A 25,775-nucleotide genomic window follows, 5' to 3' on the forward strand; every position below is an offset into this window, starting at 1 on the left:
CATTTTATATTTATTTAAATTCATGATGTTAATTAAAAAGTCGAATATAATACAATTATATATAAAAATATAAAAAAAAAATTTAAAACTGTAATTTTCGGTTTCGGACAAGTGCATTCCTGCATTTTCAATTTCGACACCAAAAATTTCCTTGTGTGCACCTCTTCTCCTCGTGTTCCTGCCAGTACACAGAGTGTTTATATGTATAATGATTGGCAGCCAGGCTGCAATCCTAGTGCTGTGGGGTATATATGGGCCATCGTGGTCCTCTGTATGCGGTCCTACTACATCCATTGTTAACCACTTCCATACCGGGCCATTTCTGGCACTCCGCTCCTACATGTAAAAATCATCTTTATTTATATATATATATATATACAGTATTTAGCAGAGACCCTAGGGAAAAAATTGGCAGTCATTGCAAATTTTTGTCATGTTATTTGGGCAGAAAATTTTCAAACGTGTTTTTTTTTTTTTTTTGGGGAAAAAAAACCTTTTATGAATTAAAAAAAACAAAAACACTAAAGTTAGCCCAATTTTTTTTGTATAATGTGAAAGATGATGTTATGCAGAGTTAATAGATACCCAACACACTTTAAAATTGCGCACACTTGTGGAATGACGCCAAACTTCGGTACTTGAAAATTTCTATAGGCGATGCTTTAAAACATTTTTACAGGTTACATGTTAAGGCCTCTTGCACACTGCAGCTTAAAAATGCTCGGTACAGCTTTTTTTTTTTTTTTATGAGCTAAAATACAGCCCATTCATTGTAATGTGCCTATGCACAGAGCCGCGTAAATGAGCGCCGCGTATTCTTCAGTAAGAACAAAATAGAAAAATCTGCATTTTTGGACAGTAATTTACGCCTAATGCGCGCAAGTACGAGCAAATGCGATCAAATGAGCGCACGCGATCATACTGTTGATCTGGAAAAAAATTTGCATATTCAGAGGCGCGAATTTGCGCGAACGCAAATACGCGCAAATGCGCACTTTTCAATAAGACAAAAATTACGGCTGAAAAAGGAGATGCTCAAACAGGAGTATCGTGTGTAAGAGGCCTTAGAGTTACAGAGGAAGTCTAGGGCTAGAATTGTTGCTCTCACTCTAATGTTCGCAGCGATACCTCACATGTATGGATTGAACTCTGTTTACATATGTGGGCGCGGCGCGACGTACGAATGCGTTTGTGGAGACGGGGGCACTTTTCTTCTTCCTTTTTTTTTTATTTTATTTTTTTTTTGATCACTTTTATTCCTATTGCAAGTAATAGGAATAGTGAATGAGAGGTCCTCTTTATGGGGAGATCTGGGGTCAATCAGACCTCAGATCTCTCCTGCAGAATGGAAAGCCTTGAATAAAAAAAAAAAAAAAAACATCCAGCCGAGATCACAGCAGTATTGGCAACTGGCAGGCCGGGCGTGAAGTCATCCTGTCACGCCCTGGCCTCTTGAGAGTCATAGAGACTCCTGGGGACCATCTGGTCATCGGCAGTCTCTATGGTGTACTTCCGCCGGCGGCCGATTCCTTCTCCGGCTTGCCACAGGGTGCCAGCCAGCCATTCACCACAGGGTGCCAGCCACCCACCAAAGGGTGCCAGCCAGCCACCCACCCACCACAGGGTGCGAGCTGGTAGAAGCACTGGAGGGCGGCAGGACGGGGGGGGGGGGCGATGTCCCCTCCTGCTGCCTGTAAGAACGATCAAGCAGCTGAACAGCCGCTATGATTGTTCTTATGGTGAAGGGAATCACCGGCTTAAAAAAAAAATGATATCCGATTGATGCCTGCAGCTGCACCCATCAGATATTCAGATATCCTCACTTAAAGCCCTGGAGGTCATATGACGTCCAGCGGTAAGGAAGTGGTTAAAGTGATATTGTATAGTCCCTGTTTTTTTATTTTTTTTTTATTTAAAAATAACAATTGTTAATTTTGCCTGCCCTGTGAAGTGGTTTTGCACAGAGCAGCCCCGATCCTCCTCTTTGCGGGTCCCTCTTTGCTGCTCCTAGCCCCTCCCTTCAGTCGAGTGCCCCTACAGTAAGCAGCTTGCTATGGGGGCAGCCGAGCTGCAGCTCCGTGTACCTATTCAGACATGGAGCTGCCATTTGGCCCTGCCCCCTCTCTCTCCTGATTGGCTGACTGACTTTGACAGCCGCTGAAGCCAATGGCGCTGCTGCTGCGTCTCAGCCAATCAGGAGGGGAAGTCCTGGATGGCCGAGGGACTTGTGGATATTGCTGGATAGAGACGGGGCTCAGGTAAGAATTCGGGGTGCTGGGGAGGCTGCAACACACAGACGGCTTTTTATCTTAACGCAACAAATACATTAGGATAAAAAACCTTCTGACTTTACAACTCCTTTAAGCTTTTATCCTGGGGCCGTTCTTGTTTTGTGTATTTGACAGATGCATTAGGATAAGATTGTGTCTCCTCGGTGTCCATTTTCCTGTAGCCCTGTCTGTTTTCTCCTCCCTGTCTTCTCCATGTGTCTCTTATCTCTCATCACTGTGCCAAAATTAACCAGTGTCCCCTCTCTCCCAGCAGATGGATAGATCTTCTCGCGGCTTCCTTCCTGTGACCTGAAGTGGTGTAGAGGTAATGTGGGTGCTGGAGGGCGATGTGTCTGCTACCCCCCCCCCTTTCCTGACCTCCCTCTTACATTTTTTGGGGGCCCCCTATATGTTAACCAGACCTTGCTTTTCCCTGGGATGTCTGCTGCAAACTTAACAGACCCGAGTCTAGGAAAACTCCTATAGGCCCCTTTTCACACTTGTGCGACCTAAAAGTTGCGTGATTTTGACTGGACTTGAAGTAATGCCTAGGTCTATGGACCTCCAAAACGCATCAACGTTGGACCAAAGTAGTACAGGGACTGCTTTTAAGTCGTTACGTCTGGAAGTCGCACAGATATGAACGATAATATTTGGAAATCATGGAGTACGATTTGTCATGCGACTTTGCAGTCCCAAGTCGCATAAGTGTGAGAGTGGCCTAAAACCTACATGACATTTCATAGTTATTTTGTATATCAACAGCCAAGTGGAACTCCAGGCCCCCCCCCCCCCCATTCCTAAAGTGGAACATTTTAAGCACCTGCAGGAAAAAGGGTAGTCTTAACCACTTAAGCCCCGGAAGATTTTACCCCCTTCCTGACCAGGGGGTATTTTGCGATTCGTCACTGCGTGACTTTAACGGACAATTGCGCGGTCGTGCGACGCTGTATCTAAACGAATTTGGCGACCTTTTTTTCCCACAAACAGAGCTTTCTTTTGGTGGTATTTGATCACCTGTGCGATTTTTTTTTTTTTTTTTTTTTTTTGATCACGCGCTATAAACAAAAAAGAGCGTAAATTTTGCAAAAATAGCAATATTTTTCCCCTTTTTTTTATATGAAATTCCCCCCCAAAAAAATGTAAAAATCAAAATTGTTTTAACATTTTCGGCCAATTTGTTTTATGCTACCTATGTTTGGTAAAAAAAATCGCAAAAAGCGTATTTTGATTGGTTTGCGCAAAAGTTATCGCGTTTACTAAGAAAGGGAAAGATTTTTGTTGTTTTTTTTTTTTTTAACGCGTAATGGCGGCGATCTGCGTTTTTTTTTTGGCGGTACTGCGACATTGCGGCGGACAGATCGGACCCTTGACTGACATTTTTGACACTTTTGGGGTTACCAGTGACATTTCTACAGTAATCAGTGCTATACATATGCACTGTTACTGTAAAAATACACTGGCAGTGAAGGGGTTAACTTTTTTTGAAAGGGAGGGGCTATGTGTGTCCCTAGGGGCGTGCTTTCTACTGTGATTGGCTGTGGCTTCAGATGTATGAAGAGTGATCAACGGTTCTACATAGTAGATCCGTATGATCATCCTTCATACACAGGGGAGAATGACAGGCGGCTTGTTTACACAAGCCGCCTGACTTTCTCCCTCTCCCCCGCCGATCGCAGAGTGACCGGCGGACATCGGGGGGGTCCGTGACCACGCGGGAGCGCGCCTCCGGTGGCGCGCGCTCGCTCCCTAGACCCTCACAAGCTAGTGACGTAGCCCTACGTCACTTTGCCTGTGAGGGGCTGACTGCCGACGTAGATCGGCGTTAGGCAGTCGGCAAGTGGTTAAGAGTGGAACACCACCCTCTTATAGAAGGAAACTCCTTGACTCCCCTCAAAGTGGACCTCCAGTCCCCCCCCCCTTCCCCACCACTACCCGGTGCCCTTGTAGTTTTTTGGGAACCACAAGTCATCTGCCAGGGAGCCCTGTAGAGCCGTGCTAGATTTACAATGTGACAGCAGGTATGGGGAGAGGAACCTCACCTGCTGTCCTGGGGGGTGAGGGGGTGCTGCATATTAACATGTTTCTAAAGGTCAACTTGTGCTTTCAAGAGGAAAATGATGGAGAGGGAGCGATGCAGGCAGGGGGTGTTATTACTTTTCCCTTCTGCTCCAGGATTCCCCCCCGGAGTACTGTGAGCCCAGCCTGTATGATGAGGCATCCCTTGGGTGGGGAGGTGGTGGGGTTTGAAAATGAGAAACTGGGCTCATAGGAAATGGGGAGAACCAGTGTCCGAGATTACAGGTGCTGGATCGTGGGAGGGAGCAAGGAGAGGGTAGTAAGGAATTAAGTTTCTCTTGCGTTCATTGAAGGACATTGCTCTTCATTAGTCTTGGAACGGTTATTCCCCCTGCGCTCGAGTGGTATGCCAAAAAGTGTGAGTGATCTTATGTGGTCTTTGTAGGCACCACCTTAGGTCTTGCCTCCCCCCTCAGGACCAAGGGTATCCAAATACACTGAAAGAGTAGCACTTTTTGGCTCTGAGGAAGGAAGGTCCTCCCTTGAAACGCGTCAGTCATATGCAGATACAAATTGAAAAAGAATAGCGCACACATGCAAAAGAAATAACTATCAAATATGGAGACAATCCATAAATAAAAATGGGGGTTTGGTCCCACCATATGGCCATATCGTGCTCAAGCCCACTACTGCGTCAAAGTACCCCATTATCAGTGGGTCCTACACTATCCATAAAAAAAAGGGGTGAATCCAGCCTCTCTTACCCTTGGAGACAACACTCCTTGCTGGGAGAGATGTGCGACTGCACTACAAGCGACTCCTCCTATATCTACTTGATAGTGGACACTGATGGAGTACAGGTGTGTGTGGGGGGTGTCCCTTGTAGTGCATCAGCATATCTCTCCCAGCAAGGAGTATTATCTCCCAGGGTTAGAGAGGCTGGATTCATCCTTTTCTATGGATAGTGTAGGACCCACTGATAATGGGGTACTTTGACGCAGTGGTGGGCTTGAGCACGAAATGGCCATATGGTGGGACCAAATCCCCATTTTTATTTATGGATTGTCTTCATATTTGATAGTCATTTCTTTTGCATGTGTGCGCTATTCTTTTTTAATATACATGTCTTTTGGTTCATAGCTGCACCAGCTTTAGAAATACATATTCAGGGTTTGCTCCCCCAACTTGCTTGTTTAATATGTGGATACAAGCACGTCACCCAGCACCGTTGAAGTGTCCTGGCTGTTTTGGAGGCGATTAGTTCCATGTGTGCAGCCATCATTTGTTTGTTAGTACAATGTATGTTGCTCGGGTGCCCCCGTAGCAAGTTGCTTGCTGTGGGGGGCACTTGACTGAAGGGAGGGGCTAGCAGCAGCAAAGAGGGACCCGCGAAGAGGAGGATCAGGGCTGCTCTGTGAAAAACCAACTGCACAAGGCAGGTAAGTTTTTACACAGGTTTGTTATTTTTAACCACTTCTGGACCGGAAGGATCTACCCCCCTTAATGACCAGGCCATTTTTTGCGATTCGGCACTGCGTTACTTTAACCACTTAAGCCCCGGAGGATTTGGCTGCTAAACGACCAGGGGGTATTTTGCAATTCGGCACTGCGTGACTTTAACGGAAAATTGCGCGGTCGTGCGACGCTGTACCTAAACGAATTTGGCCTCCTTTTTTTCCTACAAACAGAGCTTTCTTTTGGCGGTATTTGATCACCTGTGCGATTTTTTAATCACGCGCTATAATCAAAAAAAGAGCGTCAATTTTGCAAATATAGCAATATTTTCCCCTTTTTTTTTATATGAAATTCCCCCCAAAAAATGTAAAAATCAAAATTTTTTAACATTTTTGGCCAATTTGTTTTATGCTACCTATGTTTGGTAAAAAAAATCGCAAAAAGTGTATTTTGATTGGTTTGCGCAAAAGTTATTGCGTTTACTGACTAAGGGAAAGATTTCTGTCATTTTTGTTTTGTTTTTTTTTTTAACGCGTAATGGCGGCGATCTGCGATTTTTTTTTTTTTTTTTTTTTTTTTTTTTTTTTTTTTTTTTTTTTTGCGGTACTGCGACATTGCGACGGACAGATCGGACCCTTGACTGACATTTTTGACACTTTTGGGGTTACCAGTGACATTTCTACAGTAATCAGTGCTATATATATGCACTGTTACTGTAAAAATACACTGGTAGTGAAGGGGTTAACTTTATTTGAGAGGGAGGGGCTGTGATTCTTACTGTGATTGGCTGTTGCTTCAGCTGTATGCAGAGTGATCAACCGATCTACATAGTAGATCCATATGATCAGCTCTCATACAGAGGGGAGAATGACAGGCAGCTTGTTTACACAAGCTGCCTGACTTTCTCCCTCTCCCCCGCCGATCGCAGAGTGGCCGGCGGACATCGGGTCCGCCGGTCACACGCGCGGGGGGGTCCGTGACCACGCGGGAGCGGGAGCGCGCCTCGGGGGGCGCGCGCTCGCTCCCTAGACCCTCACAAGCTAGTGACGTAGCCCTACGTCACTTTGCCTGTGAGGGGCTGACCGCCGACGTAGATCGGCGTGCGGCGGTCGGCAAGTGGTTAACGGAAAACTGCACAATCGTGCAACACTTACCAAAATAGAATTGATGTCCTTTTTTTCCCACAAATGGAGCTTTTTTTTTTTTTTGGTGGTATTTGATCACCTCTGCAAATTTGTTTTTTTTTTTTTTTGCACTATAAACAAAAATGAGCAACAATTCTGGAAAAAAAAAAACAATATTTTTCACTTTCTGCTATATAACATTCCCGAAAAAAAAAATGTCAAAATCAAATGTTTTAATCATTTTAGGCCAATTTGTTTTCTGCTACATATTTTTGGTAAAAAAAAAATCGCAAAAAGCGTATTTTGATTGGTTTGTGCAAAAGTTATCTCATCTACAAACTAAGTGAAAAATGTATGTAATTGTTATTTATTTATTTATTTTTACTAGTAATGGCAGCGATCAGCGATTTTTTTTTTTTTTTTTTTTTTTTTTTTTTTTTTTTTTTTTGCAGGACTGCGGCGGACAGATCGGACCCCTAACTGACATTTTTGACACTTTTGGGGGGACCAGTGACATTACTACAGTAATCAGTGCTAAAAATATGCACTGTTACTGTAATAATGACACTGGCAGGGAAGGGTTTAATACTGTGGGTGATCAAAGGATTACGTGTGAGCCTAGGGGAGTATTTTCTAACTGTATGGGGGCGTGGCTTGTGAAATGATCATAGAGATCTGTGATCCTATATAGAAGGATCACAGGGGCTATGTGATCATTCCAGAGAATAGAACGGTCAGCTGTGTTTACAACCGCAGGCTGTCTTTCTCTCTCAGCGTGGAACGATCGCGGCTGCCTGGCGGTAATCACAGCCGCCGGTCCCGTGGATTGGCATCCCCACTGCCAGCGGCGTACGCTTGCCCCTCAGCAGCATTCGCACGACAGACGTACCCGTATGTTGTTTCGTGCAGCCGAGCCGGCCTGCGACAGGCGGTCGGCAAGTGATTAATAAACCTTTTTAATGGTACTGCATGAGGGCGGTGCACCCTTCTTGTCTTCTCCATTAGTCTTGGCCCAAAGAGTTACACACCACCTTCAGGACACTAGGCAAAAAAAAAAGCCCAGCACCGCCTATGGGCAGTCCTAACTGTTGTTAGACCTTCCTTCCTCTTCTAGCGGCAGTTCACTTACAGCACACTCCACCAGGGTGATTACTACCTCCTGGGCCTTCCCACATCTGGTGTCTGAGTCTTAGGGGGTGGATACCTGTCCGTCTGTGCTCACCTTTACCAAGGTGGCGCTGTTCCTTTTTTTTTGCCTAGTGTCCTACTTCTGAAGGGGGCACTATAACCCTGCAGTCCAGACTCATGAAGAGCTGTGTCCTTCAGTGAACTCTGTGAAAGGGATTTTATGATGAGTAACAATTCAGTGTTTTTTTTTTTTTAAACCTAGAAGGGAGGGGGCGGGGCACAAAAATAGGAAAAGATAAAACATTTCCATTGAGTTCCACTTTATCTGCTGTGTGAATGTGTTTACAGCCCAGTATTGTTCATTCTTTATTTCAGAAAGCCAGAATTGTAAATGTTTTGTATGTGCCTGTATGACCCCTAGTTGTGCTGTGGGCCCCCCCTAGTTGTGCTGTGGGGACCCCCTAGTTGTGCTGTGGGGACCCCCCAGTTGTGCTGTGGGGACCCCCTAGTTGTGCTGTGGGGACCCCCTAGTTGTGCTGTGGGGACCCCCTAGTTGTGCTGTGGGGACCCCCCTAGTTGTGCTGTGGGGACCCCCTAGTTTTGCTGTATCCCCCCCCCCTTCAGTCTTGCTGTATCCCCCCCTTCAGTCTTGCTGTAGCCCCCCCCTTCACTCTTGCTGTAGGCCCCCCCCCTTCACTCTTGCTGTAGGCCCCTCCCTTCACTCTTGCGGTAGGCCCCCCCCTTCAGTCTTGCTGTAGGTCCCCCCCCTTCAGTCTTGCTGTAGGCCCCCCCCCTTCAGTCTTGCTGTAGGCCCCCCCCCTTCAGTCTTGCTGTAGGCCCCCCCCTTCAGTCTTGCTGTAGGCCCCCCCCTTCAGTCTTGCTGTAGGCCCCCCCCTTCAGTCTTGCTGTAGGCCCCCCCCCTTCAGTCTTGCTGTAGGCCCCCCCCTTCAGTCTTGCTGTAGGCCCCCCCCCTTCAGTCTTGCTGTAGGCCCCCCCTTCAGTCTTGCTGTAGGCCCCCCCTTCAGTCTTGCTGTAGGCCCCCCCCTTCAGTCTTGCTGTAGGCCCCCCCCACTTCAGTCTTGCTGTAGGCCCCCCCCTTCAGTCTTGCTGTATGCCCCCCCCTTCAGTCTTGCTGTATGCCCCCCCCTTCAGTCTTGCTGTAGGCCCCCCCTTCAGTCTTGCTGTAGGCCCCCCCCCCTTCAGTCTTGCTGTAGGCCCCCCCCTTCAGTCTTGCTGTAGGCCCCCCCCCCTTAGTCTTGCTGTAGGCCCCCCCCCCTTAGTCTTGCTGTAGGCCCCCCCCTTCAGTCTTGCTGTAGGCCCCCCCCCTTCAGTCTTGCTGCAGGCCCCCCCCTTCAGTCTTGCTGCAGGCCCCCCCCCCCTTAGTCTTGCTGTAGGCCCCCCCCTTAGTCTTGCTGTAGGCCCCCCCCCTTAGTCTTGCTGTAGGCCCCCCCCTTCAGTCTTGCTGTAGGCCCCCCCCCTTCAGTCTTGCTGTAGGCCCCCCCCCTTCAGTCTTGCTGTAGCCCCCCCCTTTCAGTCTTGCTGTAGCCCCCCCCCCTTTCAGTCTTGCTGTAGCCCCCCCCCCTTTCAGTCTTGCTGTAGCCCCCCCCCCCCTTTCAGTCTTGCTGTAGCCCCCCCTTTCAGTCTTGCTGTAGCCCCCCCTTCAGTCTTGCTGTAGCCCCCCCTTCAGTCTTGCTGTATCCCCCCCCTTCAGTCTTGCTGTAGCCCCCCCTTCAGTCTTGCTGTAGGGCCCCCCCCCCCCTCAGTCTTCCTCTATGGACTCATATTAAGTCTCTCTGTATTCAGGATTGGAAGTGCTGGGCCCAGTCTAGGCGTTCCTCTTCCCCGGGGTCCTGGTACGTATTTACCATGGTTCTGTTTGTGCCAGTCTTTCCTCCTCATTCCAGACCTGTCTGACCTGCTTCTCCTTCTCAGGAATCCCCTCCCAAGTGGTGAAAGATGTTGCGAAAGACCATAATAGAGGTGTTGGCTCGAGGGGTCCTGACTCCCCCTCTCCGTCTGTCCTTCATATTGGTCCGATCCCGCTCCACCTCCGCAACAGACCACCACCATGTGGAGCTGGCCAGGGAAAGATCCAAGACCGTCACCTCCTTCTACAACCAGTCCGGCATTGACCAGGCGGCAGAGAAGGTAACCATCCACCAAACTGGTTCCATCAAAACTGGGATATAAATACACGGGGGGTGGGGAGATTTTCAGATTCTCACCTGCTTCTGTCCTAATATTATACAAGTCATTTTACTTAGCTGCTGATAGGATGGGGGGGGGGGGGGTAGAGTTGGTGGTACATTAGATTAGATGATAATCTCTATTTTGAATATACATATCCTATAGTTCCTCATGATCCTTTTAGCTCGTGGTTGCCAGAGATATACACTATATTACCAAAAATATTGGGACGCCTGCCTTTACAAGACTAAGACTGGGATGCCATTAAAGTTCATATGCATGTAAAGGCAGGTGTCCCAATACTTTTGGTAATGTAGTGTAGTTGAGCTTGTCAGTCATGGATCCATACCACCCACATGTCTGTTTTCTTCTGTGATAACTCATCTGAGTACTGCCTGTGTTAATAAATGGGAGAATGGGAATGGAAAGGTTGGTAGTGTGATAGTCCTGAAGCATTGATGATTTGTGTTGTTTCCTGATTAAATTTTAGCCATCCGTGCGTCTGACTCCCACCACCATGCTGTACTCGGGTCGCTCTCAGGATGGCAGTCACATTCTGGTAAGTCTCCTCAAATTGTGATGAATTCTGATTGGTTGATCGCATAGGCATCTGTTGTAAAAATGCTTGACTATGCTGCTGCTTTAACACTCCTGCAAGTTGAATCTTTAACCTGTGACACAGATGTACGTCAGTAAAAGGGTGTGCTTTAGCTCCTACACGCTGCACATGTGCATTACCGGGCAGCCAATGTTTCTGTTCTGCGAGTTCGCTCCCGTGGGACTGGCCCTTAACCACTTAAGCCCCAGAAGATTTTACCCCCTTCCTGACCAGGGTTTTTTTTTTTTACTGCTTGACTTTAATGGAGAATTGCGCAGTCGTGCGACGCTGTACTTAAACGAATTTGACGTCCTTTTTTTTCCCACAAACAGAGCTTTCTTTTGGTGGTATTTGATCACCTGTGCGATTTTTTGATCATGCGCTATAAACAAAAAAAGAGCGTAAATTTTGCAAAAATAACAATATTTTTCACATTTTTTTATATGAAATTCCCCCCAAAAAAATGTAAAAATCAAAATTTTTTAACATTTTCGGCCAATTTGTTTTATGCTACATAGGTTTGGTAAAAAAAAATCGCAAAAAGCGTATGGTTTGCGCAAAAGTTATTGCGTTTACTAACAAAGGGAAAGATTTTTGTCATTTTTGGTGTTTTTGTTTTTTAACGAGTAATGGCGGCGATATGCGTTTTTTTTTTTTGCGGGACTGCGACATTGCGGCGGACAGATCGAACCCTTGACTGACATTTTTGACACTTTTGGGGTTACCAGTGACATTTCTACAGTAATCAGTGCTATAAATATGCACTGTTACTGTAAAAATTACACTGGCAGGGAAGGGGTTAACTGTATTGGAGAGGGAGGGGTTAAGTGTGTCCCTAGGGGCGTGCTTCTAACTGTGATTGGCTGTGGCTACTACTGTAAAAACAGAGATCAATGGTCCTACATAGTAGAACCGTCTGATCTCCATTTTTACACAGGGGAGAGTGACAGGCGGCTTTGTTTACATTAGCCGCCTGCCTTTCTCCCTCTCTACCGACAATCACAGTGTGACTGGCGGACATCGGGTCCGCCGGTCACACGCACGAAGTCCTTAGTGAACGAGCCGGGGCGGGCGCGCACCTCAGCGGGCGCGCGCTCGCCCGCTATTGGCTCACAAGCCAGTGACAGGCTAGTGACGTATATATACGTCACTTTGCCTGGCCGGGGCTGACCACCGCAGTATATTTACTTACGCCGGTTGGCAAGCGGTTAATCAAGTAACCACTTTGACTGCCATTCACAGTGGTCACATGATCATCAATCCTTCCCTCCCCCCAGGTGTTCTGAACTTTTTAAAGGGACCCCGAAGCGAGTGGGAAGTGGTTTCCTGGAGCTCCCAGGCAAGTAATATTCTAGTTATGGAAATCAGGAATTAAGTTGTTCCTCTTTTTTACACGTGAGCTCCACGATTATATTCCAGTGAATATAAAAGAATTGAAACTTTTCTGCTTCTTAGACATGTGTTCCTGACTTTTAAAGAGGACTCACACTATGGAGGCAGTGCCCAAAAAAAGGTAGACCAGACACAGGGCAGGTCACCAGTATTGCCTATAGCTGACCTTGACCCCATTACTGACTTACCATGCCTTGCTCTGCATCCGTCTGTGTGTGGGCTGCTATCGCTGCAGAGGAGCTGGACATCCCCTTCCGCCCTGTTTACTGGTGATTTGATGACTAGTGGGGTAATGATGAAAAAGCATTGGAAGAGGTGGAGGAAGCACAAATGACAGAACAAATAAAGAAGCAGGGAGATCCTTGCACTGCAGGCCCTCCGGTACAGCTTCCTCTCCAGAAAAGAGAGCAGTGAGGAGCACAGTAATGACCTCACCAAATCTCACTCCAGGTCTGGTGAGGCTAGCAATCGCTGGTTGCAGTGCCTTAGATGGTCTCACTCTGCAGATATACAGCTATGAGACTCCAGGCACAGGAAGTACGCTTGTATTTTTTTTAGGAGCAATTCCAGAAAAAAAGTAGATTGTTCAGGATGCTGCTAAGTGACATCCGCCATTTCTAGATGTTCCCTATGAGTTCAGGTCAGGGATAGACCGATTATTGGCAAGGCTGATATGCACTTTCCCCAATATATCAGTATCGGCCGATATTGCCGATATTTTTGTGACGTCATTCTGCCTTCTTAGGCCGCCTCCCTCGCCTTGGACAGCCTCGTCTGGAGTCAGGACTAGTCTCGCGGGAGTGTACCACAGCCATACACCCACCCACAGCAGCCCGGTGCCAGCCAGCCACCCACAGGCACTGTACCAGCGGAGCCAGCCACCCACAGGCACTGTACCAGTGGAACCAGCCAGCCACCCACAGGCCCTGTACCAGCGGAGCCAGCCACCCACCCACAGGCACTGTACCAGCCAGCCACCCACCCACAGGCACTGTACCGGCCAACCACCCACAGGCACTGTACCAGCCAGCCACCCACAGACACTGTACCAGCTGAACCAGCCAGCCACCCACAGGCACTGTAACAGCGGAACCAGGCAGCCACCCACAGGCTCTGTATCAGCGGAGCCAGCCAGCCACCCACAGGCTCTGTACCAGCCAGCCAGCCACCCAAAGGCTCTGTACCAGCCAGCCAGCCACCCACAGGCTCTGTACCAGCCAGCCAGCCACCCACAGGCTCTGTACCAGCCAGCCAGCCACCCACAGGCTCTGTACCAGCCAGCCAGCCACCCACAGGCTCTGTACCAGCCAGCCAGCCACCCACAGGCTCTGTACCAGCCAGCCAGCCACCCACAGGCTCTGTACCAGCCAGCCAGCCACCCACAGGGTCTGTACCAGCCAGCCAGCCACCCACAGGGTCTGTACCAGCCAGCCAGCCACCCACAGGCTCTGTACCAGCCAGCCAGCCACCCACAGGCTCTGTACCAGCCAGCCAGCCACCCACAGGCTCTGTACCAGGCAGCCAGCCACCCACAGGCTCTGTACCAGCCAGCCAGCCACAGGCCCTGTACCAATTAGCCACCCACAGCCTCTGTGCCAGCCAGCCACCCACCACAGGGTGCCAGACAGCCAGCCACCCACAGGCACTGTACCAGCCAGCCGCCCACAGGCCCTGTACCAGCCTGCCAGCCACAGCCCCTGCGCCTGCCAGCCACCCACCACAGGGTGCCAGCCATCCACCATGGGGTGCCAGCAAGCCAGCCATTAAGCATTAAACAAAAATTAACATGTTTAGTACCAGATTTGTGTCAAAAATTGCCTTTATTTTTCAAAACTTTAAATGTACAAAATATCGGCAGATATCGATACGTTGTGACCAAAATATCAGTATCGGCCCTGAAAAAACCATATCGGTCTATCCCTAGTTCAGGTCCACTTTAACAAAGACGCACTAAACCAACAAATTGGTGTCTAGACAATATGGAGGCTCTGTATTTCCTGTGTTGTCATTCCTCCGAATTTTTCTGATTGTGTTCATATTTTTTTCTTTTTCTTTGTAGAAAAGTGCAAGATACTTGCACAAGGAGCTTCCTGTCCGCATTGCTCACAGAATTAAAGGATTTCGCAGTTTGCCCTTCATCATCGGCTGCAACCCCACCATCCTACATGTGGTGAGTAATTTGCATACTCAAACTTCAGCCACTGCTGGTATTTGAAAACTCTCCTTAGGTTATATTGACACATTTTTTACTTTTAAAAACTAAAACCAAAAGGAGCCTACCTTCTCCTTACACTTTCCCTCCCTGCCTATAGTAAAATGACGACCGGACGGGAGCAATGTTGTTCTGGGAGGACGTAATTTGACGTCCGCGAAGAACACGCCTCTTGGACGCTATCTCTCACCGGCTGTGTTCACCAGACACAGCTGCTTGACTGATCACTGCACCGGCCCGCTGCCAGTGTCATGTGATCGCTGTGACCAATCACTGCAGATCACATGACAATTGTAAATCATGTCTTCCTTTCATGTCATCCATTGCATACAATTGTGTTGCTAGCTGTGATTGGTTACAGTGAACACATGGTACAGACAGGCCAATCACAGCCCATCCATATCACGTGATTAGCTTTGACCAATCACAGCTAATCGCAGCTAAAGACACTGAATGAACCAGTTTCATTCAGTAAAAATGATTGCTTATACCAATGAAATTCATTGGTATATGCAATCCTAATGTGTAAAAATGAAATACAGTCTCTCACAAAAGTAAGTACACCCCTCACATTTTTGTAAATATTTTATTATGTCTTTTCATGTGACAACACTGAAGAAATGACACTTTGCTACAATGTAAAGTAGTGAGTGTACAGCTTGTATAACAGTGTAAATTTTCTGTCCCCTCAAAATAACTCAACACACAGCCATTAATGTCTAAACCACTGTCAACAAAAGTGAGTACACCCCTAAGTGAAAATGTCCAAATTGGGCCCAATACGCCATTTTCCCTCCCCGGTGTCATGTGACTCATTCGTTTTACAAGGTCTCCGGTATGAATGGGGAAGCAGGTGTGTTAAATTTGGTGTTATCGCTCTCACTCTTGCTGGTCACTGGATGTTCAACATGGCAATTCATGGCAAAGAACGAATGGCTATATGATTGCTGGATGTCCTCCAGCCAGGAAATGAGTCTATCTGACTCACTGAAGCTTCTAATGCACGATTTGAGAAGCTGAACACTCAATGAAATAAAAAACTGATTTGAAACTCTACCACCCAATTGGAAAAAAATTAAAAAAATCAATTTGAGAAGCTCACAGTGTGCAGTGAAATCAGAGTAAGCCATTTCAATACAGAGGAGAAGCTGGTACAACTGTGCAAGACTGAATGGAAAGTTGGGGTTCAGCTTTAATGACCTGATTGATCTTTCTCTGTTGCCTGCAGCATGAGCTATACATTCGTGCCTTCCAGAAGCTGAGCGAGTTCCCGCCGGTGAGTGGCACCTTCTGTCTCTTCCTCCCATACAAATGTTTCCGGTGTGTAGTCTCTGCAGACAGAGGTTACCCGTGTCTCTTCCCACACAGATCACAGACCACGAGGTGGAGAGCCAGTACTGCAAACTGCTCCGGCAGCTCCTCGATGACCATAAGGATGTAGTGACCCAGCTGGCCGAGGGGATGAGAGAAAGCCGCAAGCACATCCAGGTAATGTGGAGAGAAAAATTTTAATTTGCTTTGATTTTTTGCAGTGGCGCAGCCCACATCATTGTCTAATAATTCCATGCTGGGGTCATTTTTTATTTATTTTTCTGGACATTCTTTTTATTAAAGTTTGTATTTGACATAACAAAGTGGCAACATTTGCCGCAAAAATGGCCACACAGGGCCGTAAAACAAAACATTTGGTAGGCATTTTAGAAAAAAACAGACACCTGCTATTCTAACAGTACCTTAAGTATGCAAGGGCACTTTACAGCTGAATTCCAGGAACTTTGTAAAAAAAGTGAGGACGCACTATGAGTTGTTGTAAGTCCAAGGAGCTGCATGACATCTCCTGTGCTTATCTCTATTATTTATATTTGACGGGTTTATTGCTCTGCAGGGAATTACACTGGAGACACTGGGGGCTCTGAGTCCCAGTTCACACCTATACAATGCAGGAACCCTGCAAATCCACTGCGGGTTCCTGCATTGCTTCATCTCGCAGGCAGTTCACACTGCCATATGCGAATCGCTGGGGGTGTCAATACAAAGTTAACAACGCCCCCCAGATCAGTTCACATATCACAGTACGAACTGACAGTTCGGACATGAATCAGGTCGCATAGGTGTGAACACCCATGCGATGTGATTCTGGTGCGGACCCAAAAAAGGGTCCTGTGTGAGTTGTGTCTGAATGCGATGCGAATTCAGCCATAAAATCTGTATGGCTGAATTTACATTGCATGTGATTTGCAGAGCAGTGCGCTCCGAATCACATGTGATTTCTGTCATCACAGATATGTGAACTGGCACACAGAGAGGAGAAAGGCAAACAGAGCATCTATGCTCGTCCCTCCCTTTTGCTGCCCATTCAGAGAAGCCTTTGTATTTTGTGAATGCGTTCACTTAATGCACAGGCTTCTGTGACTGTGCAGGAGGAGGGGTGGGCATAACCCCTGCAGTGATTCCCTCTCTCTCTCTCTCTCTCTCTCTCTCTCTCTCTGTCTCTGTCTCTCTCAGGCAGAGCTCAGAAAAATCAGCGATAGCAGTCTCTCACGAGTACTATGAAGTTGTCAGATATAAAAAAAAATAGAGCTAAACCCAGGAGGTATCGTACACTTCGCTGAACTTAATTTTATTGTATTCCCTAATTTTCCTTTATCTTTTCTGCTGAAGTTCAGCATTAAACTGGACTTGAATATTTAAGCTGCTACTAAACACCCATCATGTGTTATAAGAGCGGTAGGCCTTTTAACCTCTCTCTCTGAACTCCTAGAAAACATGAGTTGCTTTCTGGCTTCAGTAAAGTGTACAGAATATAAATGAAAGTAGAATGGTGACCTCCCATTTATAAAATAATAATAATTTGCGGATGAATTGGGTCCATCTTCACTTAGTTTTTTCTGAGTCCTCCTGCAAAGTCCCACAAAACAGCTGTAGATCCTGCAAGTGAAGTCCATCTAAACTAGATTCCGGTTATGAAGTGGCAATGGTGCTGCACTGCTCCTGAATTCAGAGCATAGTTGCCCCCATCATTTGCTTGCACTACAGTGGGAGGAGATGTTACAGGGGAAATGGCTATCGGCGTTGTCACTGCTGATTCATAAGACTGTAGCTTGTCAATCAGTACCTGGCCACACACCTAGTCACACCCACAGCTTTCTGTAAATGAACCCCTCCCACTTTGAACTGCAGTGTCTGGTAGGGGGAGTGAGTGAGACACAAAGGAAAAAAGGATTGGACGAGCTACAGCTCAGTCAGGAAAGGTGAAGGAAGATGTGCATCGCACAGCAATTGTTTTTTTTTCCTTTTTTAGACAAGTGGTGGTCAACTTTCATGATATTGGGGGGGGGGGGGGCGCCGGCTCAGGTGCAGCCCCTGGCATCAGCATAGGGCCATACATTCTGTAAGATTCAGGGACAACTGACATACAACAGGATATAGCCAAAGACTTGGGATGATACAAGTAAACAAAATCTGAGTCTGTGGACATGCTACAAGAGATGATCCGAGACTACAGGCTTGCTACAAGAGATTGCCAGAGAGTGCAGACGAGGAAGGTAAGAGGCTTCAAAGATGGCTATAAAAGTGTTTAGAGTCAGGAGCTTGGATCATGAGACTACAAACCCATCACATGAGACTGCTAGGGATTGCTGCTATAACAGAGCAATAAGGAAACAAAATAGGGTTTCTAGTGGCCCAGAGGGCTGCACAAAATGTGCCAAAGGGCTTCAATTTGGGCAAAAGGGGCTTAGCCTCAGGTCACAATATGAACCACATGTGAATCACACAGGGACCGCACCGCATTAATGTGCAATTCATATGTGATTCATTCAATTTGAATGGGCTCAAATCACACTGCATTGCGCCAAAGACGTGCACATACCTTTTTTTTTTTTTTTTTGGAGCTGCACTGCAACTGTATCACATGGTCATTTTGTACCATGTGATCTGGTACGACCTGTGTTTGGGGTGTCAACTTTGTACGGACACCCACAGCGGATCGCAAGGGCAGTGCGATTGAAATGTGGTGCAGGAAACACGCACGGATTGCGGCGTTTCCCGCTCCGCATTAGTGTGACCCTATGCCAAGACTGCCATGCAGGAGATTTTGTACTTTTCGAGTGACGTGGGTAGCACAGTTGTAGTGTGTGTTGGATGAGCATTGGTAACTCTGATTGCTCTCTTGCCTGGAATCGCTCTCTAGCCAAGTTCAGTTAATCTGGAAATGATTTATTGGGGGGTGTGCGGAGAGTCTTGTGACCATAAAGCTTGCTGTGATCTCAAATAATCCAGCCGTTTCCTCCCCTCTCAGGACGAGAAGGTGATTCGATTCTTCTTGGATAAAACATTAACATCCCGCCTGGGAATCCGGATGCTGGCAACGCACCACCTGTCTCTGCATGAGGACCGGGTAATCATGTCTTCTCATCCTCGCCTGTAGTAATCGGCCATCTTGGTCTCTGTTCTTCCTTGACACGTTGGCTTCTTTATTCTACTAAAAATCAACACAATACTGTCAAGGACTCTTTGGCCTATATGTGTGGTGCTCCTAATACTGTTTAAATTGTGACTAGGTTGTCCTTCCTGCACCCTTGCTCCCCAGTTATAGAAAAGAATGGGGCTTCGCTGTGCTTTTATAAACCTGCCCAATATTTTTTCTTTGGAAAGCATCAGTAAGACCATGCTTCAATATTTATTAATCAGCCCCTTACCGTCAGGTTTATTAATCGACCCCTAACCTTTAGGATTATTAATCGACCCCTAACCATCAGAATTATTAATCAGCCCATAAATGTCAGAATTATTAATCAGCTCTTTACCGTCAGGTTTATTAATCGACCCCTAACCATCAGGATTATTAATCGACCCCTAACCATCAGGATTATTAATCGGCCCCTAAATGGCAGGATTATTAATCGGCCCCTTACCATCAGGTTTTTGAATTTGCCTCCTGTTATGTATTCATCCCATAATATTCTGCTGACTCTGACATTCACATTGTTTCTGTTTTTTTTTTTTCTCTAGGCAGATTTTGTGGGGATCATCTGTACCCGTCTGTCCCCCAAGAAGATAATCGAGAAGTGGGTGGATTTTGCCAGGTAAATACAGTTATTCCACTGTCAGGATTTCCTTGCCTCCAGATCACATGAGTCATACAATGGGAGTGTGGGGGGCAAATGTAGGGGTTGTAGGGTTGTGGTGCTCTTTTAAGGATTGAGCTTGGTGGTTCATTTTTTAGGAGTTGAGGTCGGGTGGCGGGGGTAGCCTTGTAGGGGCTGAGGGCGATGGTTGTCGGGGGCCGAGGGCTGTGTGGTGGCCTTGTATGGGGGCCGAGGGCTGTGCGGCGGCACTGTATGGGGGCCGAGGGCTGTGCGGCGGCACTGTATGGGGGCCGAGGGCTGCGCGGCGGCCCTGTATGGGGGCCGAAGGCTGCGCTGCGGCCCTGTATGGGAGCCAAAGGCTGCGTGGCGGCCCTGTATGGGGGCCGAGGGCTGTGCTGCGGCCCTGTATGGGGGCCGAGGGCTGCGCGGCGGCCTTGTATGGGGGCCGAGGGCTGCGCGGCGGCCTTGTATGGGGGCCGAGGGCTGCGCAGCGGCCTTGTATGGGGGCCGAGGGCTGCGCAGCGGCCTTGTATAGGGGCCGAGGGCTGCGTGGCGGCCTTGTATAGGGGGCCGAGGGCTGCGCGGCGGCCTTGTAAAGGGGCTTGAGGGTGGTGATATCTTTATAGAATAAAGGAGGAAAATATTCTGGTGAGATCTCTAACTATAATAACAAATGCTGATATGTAAGTTACTCGAAGACTTTACACTATTGGGGCAAAAGTCTATGGACGTCTGACCATCACTACTATTTGAGGTTGTTGGTCATTACATTCTGAAACCAAAGCCATTGATATAGAGTTGTGGCTACACCATCCGCTGCTTTTCTGGGAAGACTTTCTACAGGATTTTGGAGTGTCTGAATGGGAATTTGTGCCATTTATATAGAAGGCCTGGATCACAATATGCATTTCATTCCAAAGGTGTTCAGTGGGGTTGAGGTCAGGGCTCTGAGCAGGACAGTCATGTTCCTCCACACCAAACTGGTCACACCATGTCTTTATTGAGTTGGCTTTGTACTCGGGCACAGTCATGGTGGAACAGAAAAGGGTCTTCACCAAACTGGTACCACAAGGTTGAAAGAGCACAATTGTCTACAATGTCTTTGTATGATGTAGATTTAACAGTACCAATCTCTTCAAGTACCTGACCTCCATCATTTAATGGGGGGGTCCACATGCTTTTAGCCATATACTGTATGTGGAAGCTTTATTGCTGACTTATTTTGAAACATACAAGTTCCAGAGCTGTCCTTCTCATACGTGCTTTACCTAATGACTGACTTTGAGTGAATATGCTGATCAGGACATTAAACTACGCCGTTTCTGTACAGTCCTGGGGAGGGAAGGACTGGGCTGCAGTAAGACATTGCAGGCTATGGAGAGATGTGAGTCATGCAGACAGCAGTCATCAGCGTGTGAGCTTGTATGGGGGATGAGATCATATGCATGTGTTCATTTTGTGTCTGCTGCTCTTGAAGCTCACACTCTTATTTCATGAATTCTTGGTTTCATCAAAGACATTATACTTCCTTTTTTAGGCGTTTGTGTGAACACAAGTATGGGAACGCCCCTCGGGTTCGAATTAACGGTCATGTGGCAGCTCGTTTCCCTTTCATCCCAATGCCACTGGATTACATTCTTCCAGAGCTGTTGAAGAACGCCATGAGGTATGTCTAATGTGAGCTGTAAGCCAACAAAGGCCAGAAAGAACAAGAGCTCAGTTTTCTTTTTCTGTCCCTTTAGGGCCACCATGGAGAGTCACCTCGACACACCCTACAATGTTCCCGAGATTACCATTACCATCGCCAACAATGACATCGATCTGATCATCCGGTAGGAAGGCGCTTCTAATTGATCTGTTCTGCACTAAATACCTTGCGTATCAGAGCTTCATTTGCAAATGTGTTCTTTGCCTATAGGTCTACCTTAACTACTTCCCGACTGCGCTATAGCCAAACGATTGCTACTCGGTTGTCCAGTTCTGGGAGGGCACCCATGGATGTCCCCCCAAAACCATGCCACCCCCGGGACATGCACCTACCGCACTAAGTGATCCGGGTGAAGGGCCAATCACAGCGGCCCTTTACCATGTGATCAGCTGTGTCCAGTCACCGCTTATTACATGTAAACTAACTTGCCGGTTATCGGCTTTCCATTCCTCACGTGCTGTCACAGCGTGAGGAAAGGAGAGCCAGTAACCAGCAATTCTGACAGGGCACATTTTCACTGATCAGAAGTGCCCTAAAACTCGGTGCAGCCCCCATCTGCGCCCATCGGTGCAGCCCCCATCTGCGCCCATCGGTGCAGCCCCCATCTGCGCCCATCGGTGCAGCCCCCATCTGCGCCCATCGGTGCAGCCCCCATCTGCGCCCATGGGTGCAGCCCCCATCTGCGCCCATGGGTGCAGCCCCCATCTGCGCCCATGGGTGCAGCCCCATCAGGGCCCATGGGTGCAGCCCCATCAGGGCCCATGGGTGCAGCCCCATCAGGGCCCATGGGTGCAGCCCCATCAGGGCCCATGGGTGCAGCCCCATCAGGGCCCATGGGTGCAGCCTCATCAGCGCCCATCGGTGCAGCCTCATCAGCGCCCATTCGTGAAGGAGAAATATACATTTTTTGCAAAATGTTATTAGATTAGATAGTAGGTCTATAAAAGCCTACACCTGAGCATATAGGACGATAGGTGCCCTGTGTAAAAGAACTTCAATATTTTTGTGAAAGTCAAAAAATACTTTTAAAGTGTTTTTATATTGTGTGTTCTGTTGAGAGTTGCTCGTTATGAGACTAAATATGGCAAATATATAATAAATTATTAACTGCACTCTTACTTCCCCATAATAATGCTTCCACTTACATCATGCAGAAAATATACACAAAAATTATAAATGTGCCACCAAAGGAAATATGTGCTTTCCTTTTCCCCAAACAAATGTGAACATGTGATTCTCTCACCACTCAGAGCCATAAAGAACGTCAATAAAAAAAATACAAAATGTTGAAAAAAAGTCCAGATATTGTTCCAGACAAAGTCACAGCACATTTTATTGCAGTCATACGTTTCTTTTCTCCATAGGATATCTGACCGAGGAGGTGGAATCCCCCACGATCACCTGGAGAGAGTGACGGATTATCATTTCACCACGGCAGAGGCCAGTGCTCAGGACCCCCGCATCAATCCCATCTTTGGAAATATGGTGGACATGGTGAACAGCGGGCAGTCTGGGCCTATGCACGGGTAAGGGGGGGGTTTATCATCTGAAATCTGTCTATTGTCGTATGATGGGGTTTACTCTTCTTTTTGATACATATGTCTGTGCTAAATTAACACTTATTACATAGATCCACTATATTAAAGAAAAAGTTCACCTTTGGGAACATGTTACATGTCCCACCCATTTTAAGAGTGGAACATCCAATATGTTGTCGCTTCTGCGGTGGCCCACCTGCATGTTGTCGCTCCTGCAGCGCCCCCCCCCCACCCCCTGCATGTTCTCGCTCCTGCGGTGGCCTCCCTGCAAAAAAAAAAAAGTACATTTATTTATTTATTTTAAAAGATTTTATCCTTTTAAAGGAAATTTGCAAAGAAAGGTGTGTCAGTAAGCACCCATGTAGTTATATCGGCTCATTCTCTGGCATTATATTCCAGAATGAGCGCTAGTGTTGATAGAGGTCATGTTTTTTCTTTAATTATAATAATAGACCAGTTTATAGTTACCAGCTCTGTGCAATAGTATTTCAGAGTGGCCCCCAAACCTCCTCCTCAGGGATCCCCCTGTCGGCAATCTTGACTCTTCCTCTCCTATGTCTGTCCCCAAAACAAGCCTCTTGCTATGCGGCAGACACGCGGGCTTGTTCCCGCGACGGCCTGTGTGTGCCTATAGACACACATCGCTCACCTTGAACCCTTGCCCCCTACTTTCTGCTGACTGGCTTTGTTTGAGGAAGAAGGGAGCAAAGACCTTCTGCCAGGTACTGTGTTGGATGGATGAAGGACCCAGACAAGTGTTACAGAAGGGAAGGGGGGAGGGGGAGAAAACAGGTAGTGCAAAGTGTGTTTTTGTGCAGCATACATTAAGGCAAACAAATTACTCTTTAGAACCACTAATAATTTTATTTAGGTGTTTGACATTCAGCATTAATCTCCTGCTATGGTTGTCATGTAAAAGGATATTGTGAGGGTTTTTTAATCATTGTTATTATTATTTTTTTTTTATGTAGCTTTGGCTTTGGCCTGCCAACCTCCCGGGCATATGCCGAGTACCTGGGCGGTTCCCTCTGCATCCAGTCTCTTCAAGGCATCGGGACAGATGTGTACCTTCGCATCAAACACATTGACGGAAAGGAGGAGAGCTTCCGCATCTAAGGAGGACAGCCGGGAGTCCCTACAGCTTCTGACCACAGATGATTGCCTACATTGCCCTGTGTTCCCCACCCCCCACCACCACCACCGCCATTCCACTGGCTCATGGGATTGTTTCCTTCTACACTTTGGTCTGCTTGTCTTCAACAATAGTCAATGTGGACCCCAATTATTTGTTTTCAGGAGCCAACTGCGATCCTGAATTTGCCTTCTACAGGAACCCATGTGGACCCCTTTCTTTTTTTTTTTTTTGTCCTTAGGAGCCAATGTGGCCCCCGATTCTTTGCTCTCCAAACATTTGTTTATAAGCTTTCCTGGGACCCAGTTTCAGGATGAGCTCTTCTATTCCAATTACCGTAAATTCCTCTACAAAGAAGACGTCCGGTTTTGTATGCAGTAACTTGCCGCTCTTTGGGATTCCAATGAATGAGATTAAAGATGGATTATTGAGATTCGTAATGAGATGAGATCTGTGGTCTGTTTGTGGACCGTTCCGTGCCAGTATTCAACATATAAGCTGATTACCAGTATTTAGAACTTCTTACCGAAAATGACGTTCCTGTTTCGGGATTTGACTAATTTTCAGGTAATTTTTGGATTTTCTTTGGAGGATCCCAACAAAGGATGCCCAATCCTGGGTCCATGCATGTCGATGTTCTCAAGAAGATGATCCCACTGTCCTGATTTCCTTTTTTATTTTACAATTGGAATCAAACAATCCCTCTGAATTCCCCAAGGTGCCGTGTGTCTGGAGAAGAAGTACCCACGGTCATCAACCAACTTATAGCACTTAAGGCTTCTGGCCTCCAGGATTTCTGACCTTTCTTTAGAGACAGTCATGGTGAGACTTACGGAGATGCTGTGGACTCCATGATTTTGGTTGGGCGCAGAATGGAATCTCTGTGCTCAGCAAGGAGGTGAAGGTGTAAGGATTTATTCAGTGATAAGTCTATTTTACTAGTTTCCTGATGGAAATTGTAAGCCGAACTTTGTGGCCGTCCCCTCCCCCTCCTTTCTTGTTATTCATATTCAGCAAGTCCTCTTTGTGTACTTTTCAGCCTTATGTTCCACCACGTGTCCTGAGCTGTAACGCTATAGAAGAGCTTGTGTTCCAAATATCACAGCGTGAGATTTCATACTTGTGCAATATTCTGGTGCTTGTTCGTTTGATACCAAATGTTATCTGCTGGGCACCTCAGGACTCTGGCCACCTACCCCGAGGGAGTCCAGCTACGGTCTGTGTACCACCCCGAGGGAGTCCAGCTACGGTCTGTGTACCACCCCGAGGGAGTCCAGCTATGGTCTGTGTACCACCTCGAGGGAGTCCAGCTACGGTCTGTGTACCACCCCGAGGGTGTCCACCTACGGTCTGTGTACCACCCCGAGGGTGTCCACCTACGGTCTGTGTACCACCCGAGGGAGTCCACCTACGGTCTGTGTACCACCCCAAGGGAGTCCACCTACGGTCTGTGTACCACCCCAAGGGAGTCCACCTACGGTCTGTGTACCACCCCGAGGGAGTCCAGCTCCTGTCTGTGTACCACCCTGAGGGTGTCCAGCTCCTGTCTGTGTACCACCCTGAGGGAGTCCAGCTCCTGCCTGTGTACCACCCCGAGGGAGTCCAGCTCCTGCCTGTGTACCACCCCGAGGGAGTCCAGCTCCTGCCTGTGTACCACCCCGAGGGAGTCCAGCTCCTGCCTGTGTACCACCCCGAGGGAGTCCAGCTCCTGCCTGTGTACCACCCCGAGGGAGTCCAGCTCCTGCCTGTGTACCACCCCGAGGGAGTCCAGCTACTGCCTGTGTACCACCCCGAGGGAGTCCAGCTACTGCCTGTGTACCACCCCGAGGGAGTCCAGCTACTGCCTGTGTACCACCCCGAGGGAGTCCAGCTACTGCCTGTGTACCACCCCGAGGGAGTCCAGCTACTGCCTGTGTACCACC

General features: G+C 47.7%; 1 protein-coding gene across 4 annotated transcripts in view; it reads left to right on the forward strand.

Moving 5' to 3' along the window:
* The window catches only part of BCKDK (branched chain keto acid dehydrogenase kinase), a 62,646-nt gene extending 38,719 nt beyond the window's left edge, over positions 1 to 23,927 (forward strand). For 2 of the 4 annotated variants that reach the window (XM_082260792.1, XM_082260793.1), the window contains 13 exons: positions 2,542 to 2,595; positions 9,800 to 9,865; positions 9,944 to 10,144; positions 10,674 to 10,742; positions 14,233 to 14,343; positions 15,614 to 15,661; positions 15,754 to 15,873; positions 18,686 to 18,784; positions 19,399 to 19,472; positions 21,013 to 21,141; positions 21,218 to 21,307; positions 22,548 to 22,709; positions 23,693 to 23,927. In XM_082260792.1, the coding sequence (XP_082116918.1) occupies positions 9,953 to 10,144; positions 10,674 to 10,742; positions 14,233 to 14,343; positions 15,614 to 15,661; positions 15,754 to 15,873; positions 18,686 to 18,784; positions 19,399 to 19,472; positions 21,013 to 21,141; positions 21,218 to 21,307; positions 22,548 to 22,709; positions 23,693 to 23,837 (1,239 nt within the window). In that variant the 5' untranslated portion in view covers positions 2,542 to 2,595; positions 9,800 to 9,865; positions 9,944 to 9,952 and the 3' untranslated portion in view covers positions 23,838 to 23,927. The remainder of the gene's footprint in view (positions 1 to 2,541; positions 2,596 to 9,799; positions 9,866 to 9,943; positions 10,145 to 10,673; positions 10,743 to 14,232; positions 14,344 to 15,613; positions 15,662 to 15,753; positions 15,874 to 18,685; positions 18,785 to 19,398; positions 19,473 to 21,012; positions 21,142 to 21,217; positions 21,308 to 22,547; positions 22,710 to 23,692) is intronic. The other 2 variants (XM_082260791.1, XM_082260794.1) reach the window with 1 other exon arrangement.
* Positions 23,928 to 25,775: the final 1,848 nt, after the last annotated feature.

The sequence above is a fragment of the Pelophylax lessonae genome, assembly GCF_965119305.1.
Source record: "Pelophylax lessonae genome assembly, chromosome: 6".
Lineage (NCBI taxonomy): Eukaryota > Metazoa > Chordata > Amphibia > Anura > Ranidae > Pelophylax > Pelophylax lessonae.